General features: G+C 43.9%; 2 protein-coding genes across 7 annotated transcripts in view; one reads left to right on the top strand and one right to left on the bottom strand.

Moving 5' to 3' along the window:
• Positions 1-12,440, bottom strand: part of ITPK1 (inositol-tetrakisphosphate 1-kinase) — a 154,576-nt gene that overhangs the window by 15,771 nt on the left and 126,365 nt on the right. For all 6 annotated transcript variants that reach the window (XM_075753666.1, XM_075753667.1, XM_075753669.1 and 3 more), the window contains 3 exons: positions 6,526-6,624; positions 4,621-4,661; positions 169-334 (listed from right to left, as the gene is read on the bottom strand). In XM_075753666.1, the coding sequence (XP_075609781.1) occupies positions 169-334; positions 4,621-4,661; positions 6,526-6,624 (306 nt within the window). The remainder of the gene's footprint in view (positions 1-168; positions 335-4,620; positions 4,662-6,525; positions 6,625-12,440) is intronic.
• Positions 1-12,440, top strand: part of SLC24A4 (solute carrier family 24 member 4) — a 410,963-nt gene that overhangs the window by 325,602 nt on the left and 72,921 nt on the right. The gene's annotated exons all lie outside the window — the stretch shown is intronic.

Here is a 12,440-nt window from a genome sequence, read left to right as displayed (position 1 = left end):
CCAGAGCAGATGAGTTATCTCCCTTCCTATTGAAATAACACAGAAAAGGAAACATGGTATGTAAGAACCAGCTGCCTTCAGCAGCCTTTTCAAAGGTATTTGTCATTTGAGCTGTTTGGTGCCAAGGCTCTGAGAACTGACATTTCCTTTTAAATTGGCATAACGTACCTGAGATTCCTGCAGAGAAATTCTTCAAAGATGGTCTTTTCACCACCGTGTAGGATTCCCCGACCACGAAGACTTTATAAAGCACAGCATTGTGATTGATGAAGCTCTGAATGACGCAAGGGGGGCGGACAGCTTTCAGGCCCTCCTGGTTGAAGATGATCGCCATCTGGAAACATGCACACACAGATGTGCAAAAGTCTTTCAATAATTTCATGCTTACCCACTACCTGACTAGCAATGAGGGGGAATATCTTCTGGTAGATATATATTGACCATGTGTGAATTCCTTCTCAGCAGCTAGTCCTATTTCATTATGTTTCATTTCACTGACACACTACTCTCCAAACACTATCAAGCACTGCATCTTTCATTTTCAATCAACATTTTCTTCTCAGCTCTTTGCAATTTCATTTCCTGCTTTTAGTTGGGAAGCTACTGGAACTGCAGGTACAACAAAAGGGTAAAACATTTGCTCAATACAGACAACTAAGTTTGTATTGGATACAAGCCTGCATCATAAGAACAACAGAAGGAACAGCTCTGTGTACTAACTATGACACTTCTTCCCCACATCATTAGAGAACTTTTTTTCACACTCTAGTAGTTCTTATGGCTAGCAAATGCCGGCTCAATGATTTTCTTGGCTTTGTCTCACCCCATTATTCCAAATGGATAGTCCTCTTGGAGGGACTGGAACAAGTATGCCAAAAAGGAAGGGCCTTAGTGATGGACAACAGCTGCCTCTCTTCATCACTCCAGTGATGCTGGGCCTTGTTATCCACAGAGGCAGTAGGGCATGTTGTTGGTCAGGTCAATATGAGTGAGGACCGTCCAAGGCCGGAGAACCTGACATACGTTTTATCTGCCTTTCCTCTGGGCACAACTCCCTCCCACAGGTAGGGATGCTTTGGTTAGAGCACGTTCCCCTTCTGAAGAGCCTTGAAGACAACAGCTAACTATCCGTGTCTTGAGGCTGCTGCCTAACTCAGTCAGTGCAGGATGTACAGGATTTGCCAAAGAAGTCCCTAAGCTCTGCAACAAGTTTTTGCTTATGCCTGTTAATATTTTCTCACTGGCCTGCTTGGGTCTAGTGTACTACTCGGGATGTAAGACAGTCCAGAGAGGTTATGAGAATTCCTGTGGGTCCCACAGTAACTCCACAGCAATATACAGAATAGAATTGGAGCTTCCTGCCTCAGCACGGTGCAGATGAGTTATACTGCTTGCTCACTCTTTCTATATGCTTCCTTTCAGTGTTCATGCTTTCTGAGATTAGCTGTATCTTAGTGAAGTCAGGGTCACTGGAAGGATTTTACAAAGAAACTTTACCACTTTGTGCTCTCTCTCATACATTATATATGATCAGTTGCTCATTTGATGTATGCTGTACTTTCAGACTGAATTTTTGCTAACACCTTTGTTCCTGTAATACAAAGAGTAAATATAATAGGTCTTGTTGTTCAAAAACATAGCCATGGTAAATGATGTAGTGATTACATATTCACAGTTAAAAGACTGAGCACATTTTTGTCCTTACTCCTCCTTATCTGTTAGACCACATTAGACCACGTAATTGTCTGCACGCATGCACAATGACTCAGTAGATTAACATTTTCTGAGTTCAAGTCAATACGTGCATGCAATACCTACTTGCAGCTGATATTCTTACTCTGTCTCTATTACACCAGATGCTATCTATCTGACAGCACAGAGTGAATTTGTGAGTGGTAACAACCTGTGCGAGAAACCTACTCTAACAAGCAGAATTGTCCATCAAGATGATTCACAGCAACATCATACCTCATTTGTCTCTCACTGGTGGCCAGAAACACTGCTCTCTTCCTCCTCCTGTTTAGACTGTTGGCATTATAGTATCTGCAACATCATACTGGCAAGAACTGTGCTGTTCCTATAGTGTTCTCTCTGAATATTAGTTAATTAATCTCCACAAACCACTCCTTCATAAGATGAGCAGGTACTTATCGTGTTTTAGAAGTGTGGAAACCCAGAGAGTTTACCTTCTCGGCACTGAACTGACCCAGGCTACTGGAAACCATGTGAAACTTCTGCAAAGCTCTGTGCCGACAGCCCCATGGACTAGCACGCAACCCATACAGCTCCCATGGTGTTGCTTTATGCTGGTTCACTGCGATGTCTCATGGCTGTTAGCATGCATGAATACAGCTCCAAGAATTTGCTCGCAGGGTGCACTTGCTCTTTGTCATCTAGCACAGACCTGCTGTGTCTGGCAGTATCATGGGAACAATACTTTATATCATAATTTCCAAATAGCATTCCTCATTATAAATGCAGAGCTCTTTTGAAGGCAAACCAAAACATTTGGCACCAAGATTTTTTACTGACAATGTCCTTAAGGAATTCAGTCTCAAAACCCACAGTGATTCTCTGCCTTTTCATTCCTGTTTGCTCCACATGAAGCAAGAGAGAAATTCTGGACACATTTCTTCAGCTTATGGGTCTCAGTGATGTCTCCAGGCAGCTTTACCAAAGGTCAGTTATGTTCTGACCTGCTGGCAGCTGGCAAGGACAACCTTTAGACTCTATTTCTATTCAAGTCTAACAGAATCGGTGCTGGCAAAGTGGGGTCCAAGTGCTGAGCTGGCCAATGCGGCTTCTAGTGCAAATGCCACATGGAACTGTGAGACACCACAAGACTAATAGCACCTTGGCTTAACTAGCTCATGTTTTTACAGCAAAATGCAAAGTCTGCCAGTCTTGCCCCAAACTCAAAGCCTGTACCTGCAGCTGTCCCTGTTAGCCAGTATTTGAACTTTTTGAATAATCATCTTATGAAGAAAAGCAGGTTTATGGTCAGGCTGTGTTCTAGTTCCAGCATCAGCTCTGCAGTGGGAATATCTCTACAGAAAATTATACAATTTACCAAAAGGCAAAGGAGGAGTTGTTAATAAAACAGGCAACGATTCTTGCTTCTAGACCTATGCTCCATCTTTTAAACAGGCTGTACTGTAAACAGAGTATTCTATGCTTCCCTTGCCATTATTGACCATAAAATAGCAATTACAAGACAGTTCCTCTCTGATCATAAATACACTTTTGGATCACTCCTGAGAACTCAGCAACTCCAAAAGTGACTACTACTACTAACTATGTAAAGTACCATGTAAGACTGCAGGCTTTTTTCCAGGGGTTCTTCTAGACTCTAGTCATAAGTTCCTGTGATAAAGTGCAGTCTACAGCTGTATTTTAGTCTAATTTTTGCTCAGAAAATGGAATTCTGGCAGGAGGCTGAGGTATGCCTGCACTGTATGAAAGAAGAGCAAAGGAAGATTCGCCTGACTGGAGAAGCACTGAAAGTTTCATGCATTTCAGGTTGCAGTTACAGAGGAATTCTCAACAGAAAAATCAGCAGGGAAGCTGGAGTCTTAAATTCATTGACAATCCAGTTCCCAAGTGTTCTCGGGAATGACAGCAAAAATTTATAGCGGCTGCTCCAGCAAACTAACAGGACAGTTAGCTTGTAAAATGATCCAAGCTAAGGCCTGCATGAATAATCTTACTGCATTTTTAAAACACTGGTCACTCAAGATTTCAGCCATACCCATTCTGTTTGTCTAGATTTACATTTTACTTCAGGGCCTTCAGGTCTCAGAGACACTGCAGCAACACACTGTAGGTTTCAGGAGCAGCTGGGAAACCTGGACTGATGACCACGTTGTTAACAAAGGAAGCCAGGCATTAGGACAGCCAGCAGCTAGGGCTGGATTCTCAAAACTAAGCTGTGGTGAGCAGGAAGGCAGGAAGCACAAATGGAAAAGAATTAAAACAGGACTCAACTCGCCTAAATTTAGAGGAAGCTAGGCTCACAGGGAATGCACTCCTTCCAGGAATACACAACCATTTGAACTGCAATTGCCTTACGGGAAGGCAGGGAGTTCTACCAGCCCTGTTCTTCCCACAGCTCCAGCTGTGTTACCACAACTGAACATGCCTAGAAACCGTCTGTATTTGCTATTCCCTTCCCCTCAAGGAGAGGAACCAGCTGGCCTTCACTCCTACTTCTGCTTCGCAGCACAAAACCATTTCTCACCTGCACCACATACATGCTGGAAGAGAAACATGGTGGGGTGGAAACATCACTGAATGTGACCTCCCATCAAAGGAGAGGCTGAAGGAGATTCTTTGCAGACAGAGCTGACTAGAGACTACAAACTGCTAGAAGCAACTAGACTATAGAAGCTAGAAACTGCTAGAAATAACTTCCACGTCAAGAGGTTAACATCATATTTAACTTCATTTCAGATAAATCTGAAAATATAATGGTGTAATTAAACATGGGGGAGAGGTGGGGGGAAAGGAAGTGGTTTGGGCATAGGCCTCATTCTGCCTACTACAGGATCAGAAAGCACCAGGCAAACCACCATGGGGGGACTGGAAGCAGGAGGATAACACTGCAAAAGTTTTTTAACTCACCTCGTGAGAATTGGTTCCATGGGCCACTCTGGTTTTACAAACTGGGTAAATAAAAAAGAAAAAAACAATGCACCACTGAAACAGGACACACAACCCCCTTATAAATCCATTCCCACTCACACATGCAAACACTGGAGTTCACCAGACCAAGGCATTGGACTGTAGCAGATACCAGTGACAGTCTCTGCTTGAACTGTGTCCTCAATCACTGCAAAGCCTGGCTTGCTCCAAGCCCTACTCTCAACTCCTCCCTGTAACTAAGGTGCAAGCAGAGGTCATTAATAGGACTGGACAGAGGTGCAAAGCATCAGCTAAGAAGTTAGTACCAGTACCGGTATTACCATCCTGCGTACTCAGAGGGCATCTTCATAAGTATGTGATTTTGCCTGAGGCTGGAGCTACTTTACAGGTGCCACAAAACACCACCGTCCTGAAAACAAGGGAGCTGGGACACAGTGGAAACCAACTTCTCCTACCTCCCTGTTTCTGGGGAATAGCAGGAAACCAAATGGGTTGAGCCAAACTAAGATACAACATATTTTTCACAGGCAACCATAGAGGGGGACAAAAAACCTAAGAGCCCAGTAGCAGTTCTTTCTCCTTCATATTTGTTATCTGCTCTGTATATCCTGGTTCTCACCTCCACCCTAAACCTGTAAGAAGAAAGAAACAACATGCTCCTGCTATTATGAAATCAGAGAAGAGCTGAAGACCCTGGGACCCACATGATGACTACAGCCGATGTTATTTATATGTTAAGCAGATGAGATGAAAACTTGCAAGTAGTGAGGGGGTGGATAGGACAAGACTTCTTTGAGGGTTGTTGGAAGAGTCAAATTGCCAGCAAGAGGACAGGCAACTATGAAAGACAGATGTCCTGCACGAGTCCAAAATAAGTTGATAACTTAAAATTTTGGAAAGTGGTATATGATGTCTCACAGATACGTGCTCTGGAGAACAGGAGCATTTTTAAGGGAAAAAAGAGAGGAGACAGAAAAATCATTCCCACAATACCAGGTTGTATTAATTTTCAGTGTTATTTTTTAATTTCATCATCCTTTAGAGGGGTTGATTCAGGCCTGCTGAATACAAGGGCTATGCTACTGAGCCCTAGCCAACCTGCCTCAAGAGGACAATGTGCACGCATGAGGAAAGGGGGTAAAAGCCATTCAGTGGGCTTTAAATTACTGCTTTACAATGTAGCTTCAGGAGACCTGCCTCATTTGGGAGAGCAAAACATGCTTCTCCCACAAAACTCTACCTCTGAACATTACAAATGAGGCGAGCACCAAGGGAACAAGCACCAACTAACAGATTCGGCCAACTTTATACTGCAAGGAATCAAATAAAGGAACGAATTAAAGCAGAAAACCTCTCAATGAAACTTGCTACAAAGCGCAAACAGATCGTAGCAGCTATTTGAGGCTGTGGGCCCTTTGGAGCCTGCTATCTATAGTAATTTTTACACTCTTTCTACCCTCTAAGATTATATTTGTAGCCTGGACCATGGAAAGGGAGAGGTGGGTGAAAAAAGGGGGCAGTCAGCAAAGGAGTGATTTTCTCAAGAAAAATAATGAAGGCAGCTGCTAGGAGAAACTTCCTGCACAAGTTCAGGGCAAGAGGCTAACGTTGTTAGAACTATTAGCTCTTCCCAGGAGTGCATGTTTACTAGCGAGGTGTTTAAAGTAAGGAACATCAATAAAAGGCAAAATAAAAGCTGATAGGGAGGGGTTCTGTTCCACATTGCAAACAGACTGCTTCAGAGCATTTGTTTCAGGAAGGTTTTAACATCTCTGACACTTTGGCAATGAAACCCACATTCCTACAGTGTCCGCTAGTCTTCGGGGGTGCATGTGCAATATTCAGAATCTACTAGAAGCACCAAGGAAAAGCCAATGTACATACTGAATGGGAATGCCAGTCCATTCTTCTCTATAAGCTGCAAGGTATCTTCTCCACAGGCACTTGTCAGCTCCATAAAGGGTGGTGAACAGATCCTCTCATCTGCAAGACAAAAAAAGACTCAAATGGAGATGAGGGGTTTAGCTTCTCAGATGCATCGTTATCAGCCCTCTCTATACTAACAGCTTCTTGATAGTCAGCTTTACTTTGACAGTTGACATTAAAGCACCAGAAAGATTATCAGGCAGGCCTGAATTTGGGTTTCTGGAAACATTTCAGAAGATGAAAGGCCCAATTTTCAGACAATCTAAATGGAAACATGAAGCCCATATTTTCACAGTTAGGCAGCAAAAACGATCACCTGCTTAGGAATATGTAGCTGCACAAGACTTAGCCAGTGAGGTGAAAAGCAATTGGAATCTTAGCTCTTAACGTTATGCCTTCAGGCATGATTTTCTAAAGCATTTTACAAAAACCTGAATGATCGGCAAGCATGGCTGGAGTAGGCAGTAGCACAAAGCCATTGTTACTGTAGGGCCCCTCAGGAAGCAGATTCCAGAACGGATTTACTTCAGCCAAGGTGCCAGTCATGTAATAGATCCCACTGTTCATTGGGACCTCTCTGCCATGAAAGCAGTGCTCATTTGGTCTGGCAAAGCCAGTCAGAGCACCTCTGAGACACCCTGGCAAGACTGCTCAGTGGACTTTGGTTAAACAGAAAAAACATGGGAACGATCATAAAATTTAACACAGTAGGTCTGCTCCAGGGTGTTTCTGGTGACCTTGTGTTTGTTCACACGGGGTTGTGGGAAGGCTGGAGTCAAAACCCAGCTCTCTTAGTGACTCAGTAGGTTGAATTGCTCTAGGATTCACGTCCTGTTCACTGTAGGAGAACTTTGATTCTCCTAGGAATGCAGCAGGAAAGGGGGAAAGCACTGCAGGACACAAAGTACTTGAGCATAATCTCCACCGCTCAAGCGGATTGGGTTGCAATGTCAAGTGCAAAGAGAACCTTGGCTTCAGCCATGACTCTGGGACAGATCAGTGGGCCCTAAGACTTTCAGGCAAAAGCTATGGACACACTGAAAATGTCAAAGCAAGAACATCACCCAAGTAAGAGCAACTATCCAACCTAACTCCTCAGTGAGCACAGTCTTAAAAGTACTGCCTCCATGGAGTTTTAGCTATGGCCAGGTTAACTTTGGAGTCACAAATGAGTTACAACTTGAGTTAGCTACGCACTACTGAACTGCAGTCCAGAACGGGTCTGCCAAAACTCACTTTTAAGACTAATTTCAAGAGAAACAGCATGACACTTTCCTTCAAGAAGCAACTGGAGACCAGCACAAATGATGGGAGCAACTCCATCTGGTAAACTCAAGTACAGGTTTATATCAACCAGCAATTTGTCTTGAAAATAAGCGAAATGTGACTGTTATTACCATCCACATCTATCCCAGCAAGCACAGAGAATCCAAAGAGGTGGAGGCTGTGCTGTGCAGATGGTGCAGAAACTAAGAAGTACATGTAAACTAAAATCCCAGTAAAACTACCTATACTGTTTCACATCGGCACGGAACTACACCATACAATGACAATCATACATCCAGAAACCACTTAATAAGCATTGTTTAGATCAATGCTTTTCACTTCATTATAAGTATATGTTTATGCATGTTCCCTCACATAGAAGAGAAAATTGAAACGCTGAAAATAACAGAGAGGCAAAACTCTCTGTATTTTGTTATACATATCTCAATACATGCTTCAATGCTCTAAGAATATCTGAGAACTCTGGCCATTAGCAATACCGCCGCTACAAGAAGTTTTCTGTGAAAAAAAAAAAATTTTCAGACATCCTAAAAGAAGCAGAAAGATTGATGCTTTGAGGTCAACCTCTACAAAGCTAAACAAAACATCCCAGACTTCAAAGCTTTCAGTTGGCTGCTATGAAAACAGAAAGTGCCATCCAAAAGTGACAGGTACTGTAATATTTACAAGCTTTTGCCAGAGCAAAAGTTCCTTAGTTGGATGAATTTAAGGAATCAGATTTAGTTTACAGATACTTGGGAACAACTCTGGCTTGGCAGCTCTCCCACCCATATGCTTAAGGCTCACAAATAACTTTGCCTTCAGAGTGCAGATGCAGAGGGACGTATGGTTCCACCTCACTTCCCTCTGTTTCTCTCCCATGCAAACAGGGACAGGAGACAGGGAGGATTCAGCGTTCCTGCCAATTACATGACACTTGCATGGGGAGATGAAGGAAGGGGCAAACAGTAATTTATTTGACTTTGTACTTAGAAAAGACCACATGGATCAACAAAAATTAGCAGAGAAGACTCTTAGCATCTCAAAGTGCTCCTACTGACTTCGCACAACGCCGGCATTTTCTCCACCAAGAAGGCAATTCTACCCCACTGAAGCCTCTAAAACAGACCATTAATTCACAGCCAGACCTGAGGACAAACAAACCTTCACTCAATACAAGATTCCAGTATGGCCTACAGCTAAAAAGCTGCTGCTCTGAGTTTAACTGCACACACTGCAATTCTGAAGGTAGCTGTAGGTTTAAAAACAAGTTCTCCAGCTGCCAGTGATGATCCTCTCCTCCTTCCCAGGGTGCCAAACACCTGCTGGAGCCTTCTCTCATCACTGAGCTCCTGCTATCGGAGTGTCAGCAGTCTCAGCGCACCTTCTCTGCACTGAGGTCCAGGGCAGACCTAATTCAGTGGTTGAGGGTCAATCTCAATACCGTTTTACACCAGCATGGAACTATGCCATACAACCCACAAAGTGCAAACGAACAGCTAGTGGTACATTGAACCCTCCCCTCTCCTCCTGCCTGGGTAAGCTGCTTCAGCAGGATCTTGCTGAGTTGTGGTCAGGCGCTGGACCCTTGGCCACTGTTACTGCTTCTTCGCAAACCAGTAGTGACCAGTCACCGTGGGAAACCATTGCCAAAAAGGACAACAATATATACACAAACAAATAAACATAACAGTCTAGAGATGAGAATGGGTGATGTGAGTCTGGCCCCGCTGCTGACCCTTCATACTGACACTACAGCCTAACCCTCCAATCTAAAACCAAGCAATATTCTCATTTGCATCAGAGCGCCCTAGTGAGGATGAAGCACTTCTGTAAGAGCAGTCTGAGAACTATTAAAGTATGAGGCCACAGCTATTGCATGCCTCCCACGGAGCTGCATTAGCCATGCACCACCAGCAGAAGTGACTCTGTATCTGCATCAGGACGCAGAGCTGATAGAGCCCAGAACCAGCGCACGGAGCCAATGCTGTTGCTCTTCTACCATCGGTACTCAGCTCTGAGCTGTGCGTTGGGATGCTGCTGACTGGAAGAGACTTCCAAAAGAGCAAGTTTGGAAAAGACTCTACCTCATCTTCCATCCTAGGCTATGTACAAGTGCCTTTAGTTCCCAAGAGATTATTACAAATGCAATTTCTATGCTTTCCATTTTGGATCTGAAACTAAAACTCAGGCACTTCCTGCCTCCCTTTGGATACATACATTGAATCACGTGATAAACAGATTACCGTGATTATTAACCCTATCTTCATGCAGCCTTTACTGGACCGAAGATATCAGCAGGAAAAATCTCTCCATAAGTCAAAGTACTGCTGTGATATAAGAGGCTGTACATTTTTATAGGGCACACTTAGACAGTGGTATTTATTTATTTTTCCAAGTGCCTGGTAGTCTCTCAGAGACCTGCCTTTGAAATACAGCCAGGACTCCAGGTGGACCATGTCAGGTCCAGAACTGCCAACTTAACAGCAACAAGGAAAGACTCTTCAGGTCATGGGAGGGTTCAGCTCTCACTTCAGACAAGTACCAAAAGCATCTGTAGCATTTTTATTGTTAGAAACACCAGATCGTAATTAAATTTAAAAGTCAAAATGCTGTCACTGTGTTCCTCCCTTGTCTTTGTCCTCATTTTTATTGTATGCCTTGACACAAATTTTGTGGTGTGTGCTTTCTATATTTTCCTTAAATTATTCTCCCCTTTCTTCAAGATTATCTTGAAGCTCCCTCTCTTCTCTTTTTTACTTTCTGCATTTTTTCTCATCCCCATCCCCATTTCTTCTCTATGACAGTCTTTTTTTTCAACTGTCATTTCTGTTCTTCCACTGCTATCTACACTTTATCCCGCCATCATCTTTGAACGGAGATCACGGCTGGGATCACGCTCACTGCAAGTGCAGGGGAAGAGAGGGACCTCTGAAGACAGCAGGGAAGCTGGCACTAACAGGTTGTGGGTCACAGGCAGCAATCGCCTCCCTCTGTACAGCGTCGGGGCAGTCAGCTCTGGCACATCTGGGGTGAGCTTTGTTGCTCCCATGGAGCAACAACGTTATTATGAAGGTGGAAAACACGACTGATGAAGGCCAGTTTGCAGGATGAGTAACACAGCTAACCAACAAGGGAGAGATGGAAGAGTACTCAAACCTTGGTGTTGGTGCAAGGAGGGGATTATTCCGGATGAAGTTCAACAATAGTGACAGGAGCAATGAGATATGAAGATGGGAAAGATGCAGACTAAATACTGGCTGGGGAAAAAGTTTTCTGGCAGTGAGAATTGGCGGAAATCTTTATGCTCGGGGCTTGCTTTAGTAAGAGATGTTGAGCAGTGCTCCTCTACCCAGGGCCCGTGCACTACTGGTGGCCTGCAGGCAGATTGCCAAACAGTTACAGGATACCAAAACCCCCAAAAGGAAGAAGGCACAAGAAACCCAACACACACACTCCCACACCGCAGGCAGGCAAAATAGATAGGGGAAAAATAAGAATAAGCTGTTCCCAGCTGAACCAAATCTTATGTGATAGTAAATGGAAACCACTGTGACAGGGCTGCACAAGAAAGTCCACCCCTGGGCGGTTTTCAGTGACGGCAGGTGGTCCTTGCACTATAAGAGGTACTGACACAGAGGGCAGATCTGGATCATTGCGGGGGAAAAAACCACCGTAAGAATAGATGAACCATAAAATAGTTTCCTATTCAGATTTCTTTGGTCCTTACAATTTTGGAGAGACAAGACAACAAATAATAAATCACAGACCCAATGCTCTGCAACTGCATTTCTTTGTCTTCAGAAAAGGATTTTAAAAACAGAGTTCATGGTCAGAGATTTTCTGTGAGGACAGCTCAGAACCTGTGGCTAGAAAAAAAACCCGAGGACACCACTGCCTATTAAACTTCAGATTTACAGTCTCAACATGTCTCCTTACCTAGTAATTCACCATCCTTCACTACCTAATCTAGGGATTACGAAGCAGAGCAGACAGGCTGAAGAATGAGGATTTATTCCCAACACCACCAACCTCTTGCCACGAGACCATGATCAAATCACCAAACATGTCCTATCTCTACATTCCCATTTGCAAAGTGGGGAGAAGGCTTCGCCTCCCCTTGGCGAGGGGGGGCTTTATGGAACTGGTTTAAGGAGAGCTTCAGGAAACAGACTTGTTGATGCTACTGGGGTCATTGCAAGAGCTGAACAAACTACCTGTTTGAAGCTTCAGTCTGAGCATCAGCAACCCAAATCCTGAGACCGTTACTGGAAAAACATAAAATAAAAGGTGTGTTTACTCAAGATTTTCCTGGCTTCCGACCAGGCTCAGTACTGTCTCATTAGCAGCATCTTCTTCTCTACACATAGAAGGTAACAGGAGCACCAAATGAGGGTATGCTGAGGAGAACGGAATGGTAAAAGAAGTTGGTACAGTGAATTTCTGGAACAGGTGGAGCGAAGACGCAGTTTGTCAAAGGAGTACAAGAGGAGACCTGGAGTCCCCTGCGTGTGCAACAGACTTGGCCCAAAGCACATGAGTGTGTGAGGCCCTAATTCTACTTAGCAATGACAAATGGAGCACAGCTTGTGCCAGGGTTGCGCTCT

Source organism: Balearica regulorum, chromosome 5, assembly GCF_011004875.1.
Source record: "Balearica regulorum gibbericeps isolate bBalReg1 chromosome 5, bBalReg1.pri, whole genome shotgun sequence".
In the NCBI taxonomy this organism is placed as follows: domain Eukaryota; kingdom Metazoa; phylum Chordata; class Aves; order Gruiformes; family Gruidae; genus Balearica; species Balearica regulorum.
Note: the sequence above shows the minus strand (reverse complement) of the source record. Positions and strands in the feature narration are given on the sequence as shown.